The 13433-nt window shown below is 46.9% G+C and overlaps 1 protein-coding gene across 1 annotated transcript; it reads left to right on the plus strand.

The window, feature by feature from the left end:
• Nucleotides 1-51: 51 nt before the first annotated feature.
• Nucleotides 52-13384, plus strand: LOC119148923. Its single transcript, XM_037389653.1, has 2 exons — nt 52-9318; nt 9378-13384. Exon 2 carries the CDS (start codon nt 11507-11509, stop codon nt 12455-12457), a length of 951 nt encoding a protein of 316 aa, XP_037245550.1. The 5' UTR covers nt 52-9318; nt 9378-11506; the 3' UTR covers nt 12458-13384.
• Nucleotides 13385-13433: the final 49 nt, after the last annotated feature.

Here is a 13433-nt window from a genome sequence, read left to right on the forward strand (position 1 = left end):
CCACTCATTCAGGCAGTCAGTACCTTTTCTCATGAAAAAGGCAATTCTCTTGGCACCTTGGCTACATTCACTAGCAAGTGCAGGAGCAACCAGTGTCTTTCCAGTCCTTGGTGGTCCATAGAACAGCCAGCCTCTGCAATTCAAAGAGTCTCACAAGAAAAAAAAAAATCCTGGAAAAGTACCTATGACAACCCCCATCCCTAGACACACCACTCTTCTCTCCTAAACCAAACGCTTCATGTGGAAGAGAGTGGTAACAACTCACGTGTGAGAAAAGTCAGAAGAGATGGAAGTTTGGTGTTGCTGCACAATTCAACAAGGCAGCAAACAAAAGGGACGACGCAGATGTGCAAAACCTTGAGAAAACCTTGTCATGTCCCAGAAGGACACTTCCAAAACTGTCAAGAGTGGTTCCAAAAAATGTTATCAATATGGTGATAGGTGCTTTATATATATAAATATCCAAAACTGCTGACAAACTGGCAGGGGTGCTTACAGCACAGCAGAGCCAAACAAGAACAAACGTCAGCGCAGAATCCAAGGCTGGGCTAACACAGGAACCACCAGTTCCTTTTTCAGTGATAACCCTGCATATTTATTCTTGTTTTCACAAAAGGCAAGATTTGATAGTAAAGCATTTAATTCTCCCTTTCAAAAGCTTGAAGTTACTGGATCTGGTCTCCCATTGCCCATGATAAACGAGGAGGAAGCCTAAAGCTGGGAAGGTATTCTGCATTTCCAGATAAATATAGCCATCAACTAGAAAAGCCAATGCGCTGCTGTTTCCAAATGAATTTCCATGAATAAAACAGCAAAACATGGAAAGATTTTCTTTTCATTAGTTGTAATACTTTTAACGTTACTGAAAGCAAGGAATATAAAGTCCTATTTCGACATACCATGATTGAGTTGTGCTGACCAGAATATATAAAGCCACCAAATCTCTAAGAATTTCATTTCACCTGTCTGAATGTTTAGTGGAAGACACCTGATTTGAATGAAGGAGAAAGAGAAAAGGGCTTTCCAACTTCAGATGCAGCCAGAAGGTTTTTGCTTTTCTAATGATAGTGAGCAAATGCAGAAGACTTAAAAATGAGCATAAACTTCCTGAAGAGTTAAATATTCATTCAAGTTGGTTTACATTTAATGTCCATGAGTAAATAAAGGAAGGGGGTGGCTCCAGACATTAAACTGAGTTAAAGACTTAAACAACCCCGAGCACTTAATGCCAGTCCACGCAGCACACATATGAATGCAAACTTGGAACAAGTCCTTCCATAAGTGGAGACCATGAACTGACCCTGATTTGTGTGATGGAAGAATCCCCCAAAACACACTGACATCTTTCAAATATTTTTTTTCCTTCTCCATTCAACAAGTTACAGCCCAAGGGGACACTTATTTCAGTGGGGATTAATGTTATAAAGGCTGCCCACCACTGCTGCTCCTTCCCGAGGACTTTGGTATGTGTGTGCCAGAAGACACACGTCTCTGAAAGAAGAGTTGGGTTGAAAACTTGCTTGGTTATTAAAACAGTTTTTCTACAGCATTTGTTAAGTAACAAAACCTCCATAATTTCCTCTGTTTATAACATTTTCTGTTATGGGTGTTTCCTTTCTGACAAAACTACTGTAAAGCACAGGAGCAGTAGAATCTTACATTAAAAAATTACATCGAAGTGTCACTATTATTGCAATCCATCAGTTAACATTTCATTTAGCTTTTCTCCCGTTTAAGGGTAGTTTCATAAAGAAACATTGATTCCAGAGGGAAACCAGAATCACCATTTGAGTGATTAAAATAAAAACCCATTGAAACTTCCATACAGGCTCTCCCTCTAACTGAATTATCTCCAGGTGTAAAAAAATAATTGGTACCCTTCAATGACAAAAAGTGTGAGATTTTCAGAGGGAGATTCTGGCTTCAGTTCCAGAGGAAATCTCATACACAACCTTCATCATCATCTTATCAGTGACCCCAAATACTGCAGTTTAAAAAAGCTAATGACTAATACAAAGTACAGTGTCCCCCCCAAATATTTGTTTCCTTTATACCCTCAGACTACCACGGCAATCATCATACTATTCATCTGTAATTGCCACCAATCCAAAACCCCTTGAAAGCATTCAGTGTCATGACAGACAGCAATATTGATAAATAACAACTATCACTAACCACACACCAACGTGTCGGCTCGTCTGCAGCAAGAGCCTCGTGGCTAAGCACTTATGCATCAATCTCCCTGTCTGACAGGTGAAGATCAGCCCAAAAAGTCTCTCTTATGGTTTCCATGGACAAAAAAAAAAAAAAATAGAATAATGTTACAGACAAGTTAAAGACAAAGCAGGAGAGTCAAGGAGGCAGAAGACGTGATGTCTTTCACTCATCTCTAATTTGAAAAGGAGTGATTTCAAGTTTATTTTAAAATTAAATTTTAATTTAATTTTAAATAAATAAATTTTTTTTGTTTATTTTTGTTGTTTACATCAGTACACAGTAGAAGTGAAAAACCACACACCTGTTTTTTAACAAGGACAGTTGAAAACTTGCAGAATGAAGGTAAGAAAGTTAAATAGAAGTTGTGTGTGTGTGTGGTTTCTTTCAAAAAAACCCCACACTTACGTGCAAGAAAGTAGCTCTTCAGAGAAACTGTGCACAGAATCTACTTTCCCAGGGAGCTTGATAGCGCTCAACAGTCTTCCTCTGTTGAAGGTTGTAACCCTTTCAAGTGTCTTCACCATCTTCTTTTGCTTCACATTCTTCTGATGGAACTACCACACATCAACATAACATTAAACGGTTTAAGTCCAGTTGCAAATGACACTAAATTCAAAATGCACCATACAGATGCCTATAGGTTTTACTGTTGCCTGCATGTGAGTGACACAACAGAGCTGAAAACCTGTAAAATGTTAAGACCAATGTATGGAAGAGACATTCAAAAAATGATAAAACACAGAGGAACGTACACGTAGGTGTTGTTCTGTCCTGGCTGAAATGGCTGGGTGGCTTCTCATCAGTCTTAGTAACAACCATTCCGTCACCTTGCTTAGCTCAGCTCTAGCTCTGATGAAAACCACTATTCTATCTGATTTTGTTTGCTGGATTTTTGTCTCTGTTGGATTTTGTTGAAGTGTTGGGTATTTGTGATTTTGAAAACTTTGTAACATGGGGACTGGCTGTTCTGCTGGGAGGGGGTTCTCCGCTGGGCTGTACATTAAGATATTGGAGCAAATTTGAAATTAAACCACTCAGAAAAAAATTAGCACAATATTTTAATCACTGGTGGCCCTTTTATACCATAGATGATCAGGAGAAATGGCCCAAGAACAGAAGTATAAGCTGTAATAAAGTATTGCAATTAACATTATTTTGTAGACGCAAAGGAAAATGGGATGAGATGCCATATGTGAATTTGTTCTTTGCATTAGGGGATAATTATGATATATGTAAGGAGTGTGGCTTGATTGCTGGAAATAGGAAACCACCTAAGTGGTGTTGTTCGGTGCATAGCATCAGTAAGCGATGCAACAAGTACAAAGAGAGGTTGGTAGAGGAAGAAGAGTAGGATGTTGACATGTTGGTCAGCCCAGGAAGGGGCAATGAGGCAAGGAGAAATGAGCAAGAGGATTCCAGTGAGGAAGAAGGCATCAGTGCAGTGGCAAGTAGGACTAGGGGAAACGCTCAGAACATATAAGCACCCCTCAGGCAAGCAGCAGGACCAGAAATCTGGGTAAAAGTGCTATTTTCAGTATCAGATTTAAAAGCCTGGAAGGAGATGGCAGGTGTACATTGAGAGGACCCCGAAGAGTCGTGAAGGTTTTGGAAGCTGTAGTTGAAAATCAGAATCTGGACTGGAAAGATCAGCAAGTTATTTTAAACAACTTCTTGTCTTATGAAGAAAGAACAATTATTATAGCTAAAAGTAAAGAGGGTGCAGAGCAAATGCACATCCAAGCTGCACAAGCAGGATGGATAGGGGTCATTTTCCCTTCAACAACCCTAACTGGGATCCCAACATCCATACTCAAAGTACCAAGGATTGATTTTCATAGATTCATTCGGAATGCTGTTCCAAAATCAAAGAATTGGTCTAAATGACAGCAAGTCGTCTGAGGAAAGAACGAGAATCCCTCTTTTTTAAAAATAAAAAATAAAAATAATGGAGGCTGCAAGAAAATATACTGATTTGAATCCAGAAAATGAGGTGGATTCTGTCCCATTAGTTCACATATTTGTGGGACAATCTAGCACAGACATCAAATCAAAGTTACAGAAGCCAGAGGGGGCAGATGCCCACTCATTGGGCAAAATGTTAGAACCTGGGAAGTATATAATAATGGAGAAAAGGTGGAAGAGAAAAAACAGAAAAATGAAAAGTTGAAGTAAGATCGTGGCAGCAGGCATAGCCCAGGAAATGAGTAGGGTTAGAGGGCTGAGCCCAAGAGGGAGAAGGTTTCCTGGTGGAGTGCTATGCATTCTGCAAGCAGAAAGGGCACTGGAAGAGGGAATGCCCACAGGTAGGTTGGCAGGACCTTGAGGAAATACTGAAGTGGGCTGATGACATGATGACAGTAGAGTCGGACTGAAGGGGACTGGGGGAAGAATTAGAACTTAACCCTGCAGCACCCCTGGTTACAGTAAAATCAGGGAATGAGAAAATAGATTTTTTTTTTAGTAGACACAGGAGCTTACCTATTCATTATTGAATACATGCAGGGTAATTTGAGCAAACAAAGCACGTCAATTATTGGTGCCACACGGCAGAAAGAAAATCAACTGTTTTTCCAGCCTTTGAAGTTTGGAATTAGAAAAAAAGGGTGTTAACCCATCAATTTCCCTACATACCAGATTGCCCTGTGCCGCTATTAGGACGGGACATACGAAGTAAATTGAATGCACAAATTTCATTTGAAAAAGGGAGAATCCAGATCCAAATTCCTGAAAATAAAAGCTTTGGATGCCCAAGTTTTTATGCTACAGAAGGAAGCCAAGTTAGAGAAGATACCAGGAGAAACCGAAAGCGCTGTAACACCTCTTGTATGGGGTTCAGGAACACCAGGGCAATCCCCAGCAGCGGAACCAGTAACCATCCAGTTGAAACCAAATGCCAGACCGGTAAGATGAAAACAGTAATCAGTTAAATTAGAAGTCAGGAAAGGATTAGATCCATTAATGGAACAATTCCTAAATTTTGGGTTACTAAGAGAATGCCAGTCAGAATATAACGCTCCAATATTACCAGTCAGGAAGCTGAATTCAGAAGAATATAGACTGGTCCAAGATTTAAGAGTGATAAATCAAACTGTGAAAGATGTCCACCTGGTGATGGCAAACCTGTGTAACCTCTTGACAGCCCTGAAGGAAACAGATAAATGGTTTAGTGTATTAGATTTAAAAGATGTATTCTTTTGCCTTCTGCTAGTGGCCACAAGCCAAGAATTGTTTGCTTTAGGATGGGAAAGCCCTAAGACTGGCAGAAAAACCCACTTGTGTTGGACCGTGTTACCCCAAGGATTTAGAAGTAGATTCCTACAGTCTATGGAAATCAATTAGCCAAAGGAAAGGGTGTATGAAAACGTCACCTTGCTACAACATGTAGGTGATACACTGCTAGCAACCCGTCATAAAGAAGGATCCATACAAATGACAGTAAACCTCCTCAATTTTCTGGGGCTAGGGGGTACAAAGCATGCAGGAAAAAGGCACAGATCACCCAACGTATTTGGGATTTACAATTTCCCAGGGCCAGCGTAGTCTCAGAACCAAAAGGAAAGAGGATCTCTGCCAAGTCGCAGAACCCAAATCAAAACAAGAGCTTAGAGCATCCCTTGGGATGGCCAGGTGGTGTTCCTTATGGATAATGAATTTCAGACCTATTGCCAAGCCTTGATATGAAGCTGCATGAGGAAACAGAAACCTCTTTGCCTGGACTCAGGAACGCAGAGATGCATTTACTAAATTGAAACGGCCTTCAATGAGGGCTCCAGCTCTAGATTTCCCAAATTTAGGAAAACCATCTGAACTGTTCATGCATGGAAGGCTACACATTGCCTTAGGAGTGTTGGCCCAGAGACTGGGATCATGGAAAAGACCCATGGGGTACATTTCAAAACAACTAGACAATGTCAGTAAAGGACAGCCAACCTGTCTCTGAACAGTGGCAACTACAGTGCTACTCATCCAAGAAGCCTGGAAATGGATATTTGGGCAAAAATTACCTGTACTTGTACCCCACGCAGTTATGGCAGTTCTGGAACAGAAGGGAAGACACTGGTTGTCCCGAAGCTGAATGCTGAAGTTTCAAGCCATCCTTTTACAACAAGATAATGTGGAACTGAAAGTGACTGCAATCCTGATTCCCTCAGTGAGGAACACTACTGATCCCAGTGGAAAAGAAGAACTAACTCATGGTTGTTCACAGATGATGGAACAGACATACTCTAGTTGAGTGGACTTGGAAGACACCAGTAGAAAACATGGACTGGAACTGGTTTGTAGATGGCAGTAGCGTTGTGTGAAGTGGGACCCAAGGAGGAGGAGGTTATGCAGTGTTAACTATCAAAAAGACCATAGAAACCAAAGCCCCACCGTCCAACACATCGGCCCAAAAGGCAGAGCTCATCGTCTGTCTAAAAGCGTTGGAGCTGTCAAAAGATACAGCAGTTAATATACGAACAGATTCGAAATTTGCTTTTGGCGTGGTCCGTGCTCATGGAGCCGTTTGGAGAAAGAGGACTCTTGACCCCTCAAGGATCCCCAGTCAAATACAGGCCAATGATCCAATGATTGCTACCGGTAAAAATTTACCTAGACTGGTGGCAATTGCGCATTGTAAAGCGCATCGATATGGAGATAGTCCAGCACGTACAGGAATGAATGCAGATAAAACAGCAAAAGAAGCAGATGAAAATCAAATATTGCTGGTCCTGCCAGATACAATCCAGGAATTAGGACACAAGAGCCCACAATATACAACAGAAGATGATCAGTTGGCTGATCCACTAAAGGCAATCAAAAAACAAGAAGAATGGTGGGTGACTCCTTCACATCAGGCAATAGTTACAACAGAAATTATGGTGAACTGGTTAATAGTAAACACCAAGACACTCACCAGGAAATCGAGAAGATGACAGAAGCATTGGAAGGGCACATACTAAGTGTACAAATGACTAGGATAGCTAAAAGCGTAGTGAAGAAAAGCAAATTAGGCATGAAAAATAATCCTCACACACCCCAAAGACTTTTACCAGGGGTGACAAAGAGAGGCAACAGCCCGGGAGATTATTGGCAAATAGATTTTTCTGAATTACCATGGCAAAATGAATATTGGTATCTTTTAGTAACGACAGATACCTTTTCAGGCTGGCTGGAAGCTTTCCCGTGCCACACCAATAAGGCAAAAGCAGGAACAGAAGTATTACTTAAGGAAATAATTCCAAGATTTGGGGTACCCATAGGACTCTCCTTGGAGAGGAGCCCGCACTTTATAGCAGTAATCCAAATTTTAGCTAAAATACGAGGGGTCAAACGAGATCTCCATACCCCATGGAGACCTTGATCAAGCAGGAAAGTAGAAAGAATGAATCAAAGCCTAAATAGACAAATAAAAATTGCCAAGAAGCTCAGATAAAGCGACCAGATGCTTTACCCTCAGCATGGCTACAAGTAACACCCAGCCTAAAATTAAAGAGTTCTTTGGAAATTATGCGCAGCAAAACTTACCCTGTGAAACAGGAGCAAATCCCAAAATCGTAGGGAGACATTCCCTAAAAGTATGTTATTTTGCTAGGAAAGGTCCTGTCACCTCTCCACAGCAAGCGCATCACTATCCCCGGACGTGCCCGTCCATCAATACCAAGACAGAGACTGGATGTATCTGAGACCATGGTCAGATGAACTGTGGAAAGAGAAGTTGGAAAGGGCCTTTCCAGATGTTACTCACCGCCTACGCTGCTGCCAGGCTTGTAGGATTTCCTCCATGGATACATCACAGCAGGGTGAAGCCAGCCACAGCGCCAGAATGTCAAGAAGGACCTTAACGCTTGAAGCCAACTCAAAGATCTTGAAGTTCTCGGTTGGGTCCGTTGCAATATCGCCAGGCAGCAGGAAAGTTAATGACTCAAATAAGACCCCATAGAGGATGGGATTGTGTACAATGTTGTACAGACCTATAGAATTCTGCCCGTTAGGTGGTAGGATAAATTCTCAAATTCAGTGGGATCAGGAGGACTCATGGAGATGGAATATTGGTTTGAAAATGGAAAGGTGGAAAGGTGGCGAGGGTGGAAAGATCAATGAAGGTCATTAATAAGAGCCAGCGTTGGGTATGTACCCATTTCCCTGAATATGTTTGATATTCATCTATTATCAGATATTCATAAAATGAATATTTATGAATTCGTAAGGGGATTCCTCCAGCTGGTATCTCCATCCCATTCCGGACTAATTGGAATAACTTGTGGGTGACCCCAAGACACACTAACTGGAACGAGACTGACCTCCAAACATGGACAACATTGAACCCACACTTGTCCAACGTGTTTTACGACCAAGAAAATGTTGGATTTGGTTATTTTGAGATGTTTTTTCTTGGCTCAGAAAGGAGGTAGCCCAAGTTTTGTGGTGACACTTCCATGGCTACCAAGGGAAGAGGAGGGCTAGCCACAGAATTCCTTCCCAGTGCCTTCTCCATGGGAGCAGTGGATGGATGTTCCCAATGTGTTTGGGCTCTGGTAGAGTGCAGGAGCGAGGACGGCGACTGGTTCCTTGGCTCTGAAAGGAAGTAGCCCAAGTTTTGTTGTGTTGGTTACATGGCTACCGAGGGGAGGGGAGGGCTAGCCACAGAATTCCTTCCTGGTGCCTTCTCCATGGGAGCACTGGCTGGATGTTCCCAACGTGTATTTGGGCTCCAGTAGAGTGCAGGAGCAAGGAGGGGAACCGGTTTCTCGGCTCAGAGAGCAGGTAGCCTAAGTTTAGTGGTGACACTTCCATGGCTACCAAGGGAAGGGGCAGGCTAGCCACTGAATTCCTTCCTGGCACCTTCTGCTGTTGTGTTTTGAGCCAAACGGTCCCCTCAGGGTCCCACATGCTCTTACTGTAATGGAGCAGGGCTCCTGTATAGGGTCCCTATAGGGATGGGGGGTTCTATGGTTTTGGAGACATCTTCATGGAGTTTGAGGGGTCTCTGTGGGGTCTGCGGTCCCTGTAAGGACGGAGGGGTCCCTCTGGTGTCTGGAGGTTCTGTGATGTTTGGAAAATCTCAATAGGGTCTGTAGATTTCTATAGGTACTATGGGGTCCCTATAGGGATGGAGAGGTTCCTATGGGCTTTGTGGGTCCCTATAGGTGCTAAGGTGTCCCTATAGGGATGGAGAGGTTCCTATGGGCTTTGTGAGTCCCTATAGTGTCTAGAGGTCCTTATAGGGGTTTGAAGGTTCTTACGGGGTCTTGGGGTCTCTATGTGGTTCGGCAACTCCCTATATGGTCGGGGGGGTCTCTATAGGGATGGAGGGGTCCCTATTGGTTTGGAGGGTCCCTATGGGGCCTTGGGGTCCCTTTTGGGTTTGTGGGTCCCTATAGGGATGGAAGAGACCCTATAGGTGACACCCCCCACAGGTGGACATGTACTTGGAGACCATCTTCATCCACGAGGCACTGGGCTGGGACCTCTCCACTACCATGGGGCCCTGCTGGCTGTCACCACCAGGATGGGGGCAGAGGGGGCGGAGCCACAGGAGGCGGGGGCAGAGCGGGGGGGAGCAGGGGCGGCCTAAGGGGCTCGTGTTAAGTGGGAGCTGGGGGTGCTCAAAGCAGGGGGCGTGGCCAAAGAAGGGCGTGCCTTGTGTGGGTAGGGCAAAAGGTAGGCAGGGCTTAAGGGTGGTGCCCAGGGGAGGGTCACAGAGGAGGGGCGTGGCTTGTGTGGGTGGGGCCTGTGTGGGCATCTGTCAAAAAGAGGGGCAAAGGGGGTGTGGTCTGACGGGGGAGGGGCCCAGGGGGGTTGGCATGCTGGTGGCACCCAGGCCAGGGGGCAGGGCTAAGGCGATGGGACATGTCCTGAGCTGGTGGGCATGGTCACAGGGTGGGGCTCATGTGGGTGGGGCCAATGGGGTTATGTGGGGGTGGGACCATGTGGTGCTAATGGAGTAGGGGCAGGGCTAAGGGGAGTGGGTGTGGCCTGATGTGAGCATGGTCTGATGGGGGTATGGCATGACAGGGTGTGGCCAAGGGGGTGGGGTCCCATGCTGATGGGACCTGGTGGAACCCAGTGCAGGTGGGTGGGGATAAGGTCTGGGGGCGTGGCCTGAAGGAAAGGGGGTGTGGTCTGATACTGGGGGCGTGGCCCACAGGGGGGCTGGCAGCACTGACGGACATAGTGCAGACCCTTATCATCATCACAGAGGCCTCCATCCTGGCCCCCTACAGTAGGACTGGGAGCATTGGGAGGGAACTGGGAGAAGACTGAGGGAGAATGGGAGGCGACTAGGGAACACTGGGAGGGGATGGGAGATACTGGGAGGCAGCTGGTGGCACTGGGAGGGGACTGGGCAACACTGGGAGGGACTGGGAGGGCACTGGGGTTGCATGGAGGGGCTGTGGAAAGCACTGGGAAGGATTGAGGTGCATTGGAGGGAGACTGGGAGGCGGCACTTTAGTGCCATATTGGTCTGTACTGATTGATACTGGTCTACACTGGTCCTGGGCCTTCCGGGCGAGCGCTGGAGGAGGTACTGGGCTCTACTGGGAGGAGACAGCAGGAGCCCTGGGAAGGCACGCTATACCTCACACACACACATGCTGGTCCTTACTGGGGACCACGCAGCACTAGGTGCCACTGGGGGCTACAAGGGGCTGGTGGAGCGTTACCCCCCGGTGCTGCCCCCCAACATCACAGGTCCCTGCCCCAGCACCCCCCACCTCCTGCAGCACCCCAGTACCAGCGACCTGCCATGGCCCAGCCTGCCCCCAGGAACAGGCATCATCTCCTGGTACTGGTGTACAGACCAGGTGGGACTGGAAGACACGAGGAAGGAACTGGGAGGCACTGGGAGGGACTGAGGGCAGTTGGGAGGGGATTGGGGGATGCTGGGAGACACTGGAAGGGGACTGGGAGGCACCGATAAGGTATTGAGGGGCACTGGGAGGGGACCAAGGGGAGCTGGGAGGCACTGGGAGAAACTGGGAAAGGGTGGGGATGCTGCTGGGAAGTACTGGGAAACACAAGGAGGGCAATGGGGGGAAATTAAGGGGCACTGGGAAGGACTGGGAGTGGAACATGAGGTGTTGGGAGCGGACTGGGGGCCATAAGGAGGGACTGGGACGTGACTGGGAGGGCACTGAGAGGGATTGGAAATGGACTGGGAGGCAGTGCAGCATAACTGGGACACACCAGGGTGGCACTGGGAGCACTGGGGAGGGTACACTGCGAGCGAATAGGGGGACTCTGCCCCCCCGTTGCCACAGCAATCCCCCCAAATCCCCCCAACAGGTGATGGCGCAGCAGCCACATGGCTGCGTTGCCTGTGGCACCTCAAGGTGCTTCCCAAGCTCCTCACGGTGCTGCCCGGCATGGCCACCCCCATCCCCTCGCCTGGTCACCCACCCCGGCATCACCCCACACCCACCCTGACCTGCCCAAGGCGGCCACTGCGTCTTCTTCCCCTGGGAGACCGACTGTCACCCAAAACTACCTCCACAGCTACCCCATGGCCACTCTGGTGCCCACGGGCCCACCTTGGCCAGCCCATGATGGTCACCCAAGATGGCCACCATGTCTTCTTCCCCTGGAAGACCGACTGTCACCCAGAACTACCTCCACAGCTTCCCCATGGCCACTCTGGTCCCCACGGGCCCACCTTGGCCAACCCAAGATGGTTGCCCAAGACAACTACCATGTCTTCTTCCCCTGGAAGACTGATCGTCACCCAGAGCTACCTCCACAGCTACCCTATGGCCACCCTGGTGCCCACGGGTCTTCCTTGGCCAACCCAAGATGGTCGCCCAAGATGGCCACCATGTCTTCTTCCCTTGGAAGACTGATTGTCACCCAGAGCTACCTCCACAGCTACCCCATGGCCACCCTGGTGCCCATGGGCCTTCCTTGGCCAACCCAAGGTGGCCACCATGTCTTCTTCCCTTGGGAAACTGATCTTGACCCAGAACTACCTCCACAGCTACCCTATGGCCACCCTGGTGCCCATGGGCCTTCCTTGGCCAACCCAAGGTGGTCGCCCAGGATGGTCACCATGTCTTCTTCCCTAATAAGCCCCATCTTGACCCAGTCTCCAGCCCCACCCTGTGAGGACCCAGTAGGGAACCACATGGTGGACATCAACACCCTGATCTATATGGCCATCGCCAACTTCCTCCAGGGGTACTTCATCCAACATGCGCGAAATGCACTGAAACGCCCAAAAATGAGCCCAGAACAACCCCAACACTGCCCAAAACAAGACTAGAATGCCTCAAAATAAGACCAAACTGCCTCAAAACTGCCCCAAATGAGCCTGAAACCCCCCAAAATGGGGATTTTGGAGTCAAAACACTCCAAAACAAGTCAAAACTGGTTCCAAAGACTAAAATGCCCCCAAACGAGCCCCAAACAGCCCTCAAACACACCAAAATATGCTCCAACCCCCAAATCAGCCATAAAATGACACCAAAATGCCCCAAAACGAACCCCAAACCCACAAAATACCAAAACACCCCAAATAATCCCAAAATGGCCCCAGACGAGCTTGAAATGCCCCAAAATGAGCCAAAAACACCCCAAAAATGAACCCCCCAAAATGAGCAAGAAATGCCCCCACATGAGCCCCAAAAAACCCTCAAAGGAGCCCAAAAAGGACCCAAAAGAGCCCAAGTTTCTTGAAAAGGCACCAAAACGTCTCAGAACCACCAAATTCCACCAAAATGTCTCAAAATCCCCAAAGTTGCCCCAGAATCTCCAAATTCCCCTCAAATGCCCCAAATACCACCAAAAATGCCTCAAAATCCCCCAAATTCCCCTCAAATGCCTCAAAATTCCCAAAATTGTCTTGAAATTCCCAAATGTCCCTCAAATGCCCCAAATTCCACCAAAAATGCTTCAAAAAACCCCAGATTGTCCCCAAATCCCCAAATATCCCTCAAATGCCCCGAAGTCCACCAAAAATGCTTCAAAAAAACCCAAATTGTCCCCAAATATCCTTCAAATGCCCCAAATTCCACCAAAAATGCTTCAAAATCCCCCAAGTACCCCTCATAATCCCCCAAATTGCCCTGAATTCCACCAAAATGCCTCAAAATCCCCCAAATACCACCAAAATGCCTCAAAATCCTCCAAATTCCCCTCAAATGCCTCCAAAGTCCCCCAAATGCCTCAAAATCCCCAAATTCCCCTCAAAATGCCTCAAAATCCCCCAAAATGTCTCAAAATCCCCCCCAAATCACACC

The sequence above is a fragment of the Falco rusticolus genome, chromosome 5, assembly GCF_015220075.1.
Source record: "Falco rusticolus isolate bFalRus1 chromosome 5, bFalRus1.pri, whole genome shotgun sequence".
Taxonomy (NCBI): domain Eukaryota; kingdom Metazoa; phylum Chordata; class Aves; order Falconiformes; family Falconidae; genus Falco; species Falco rusticolus.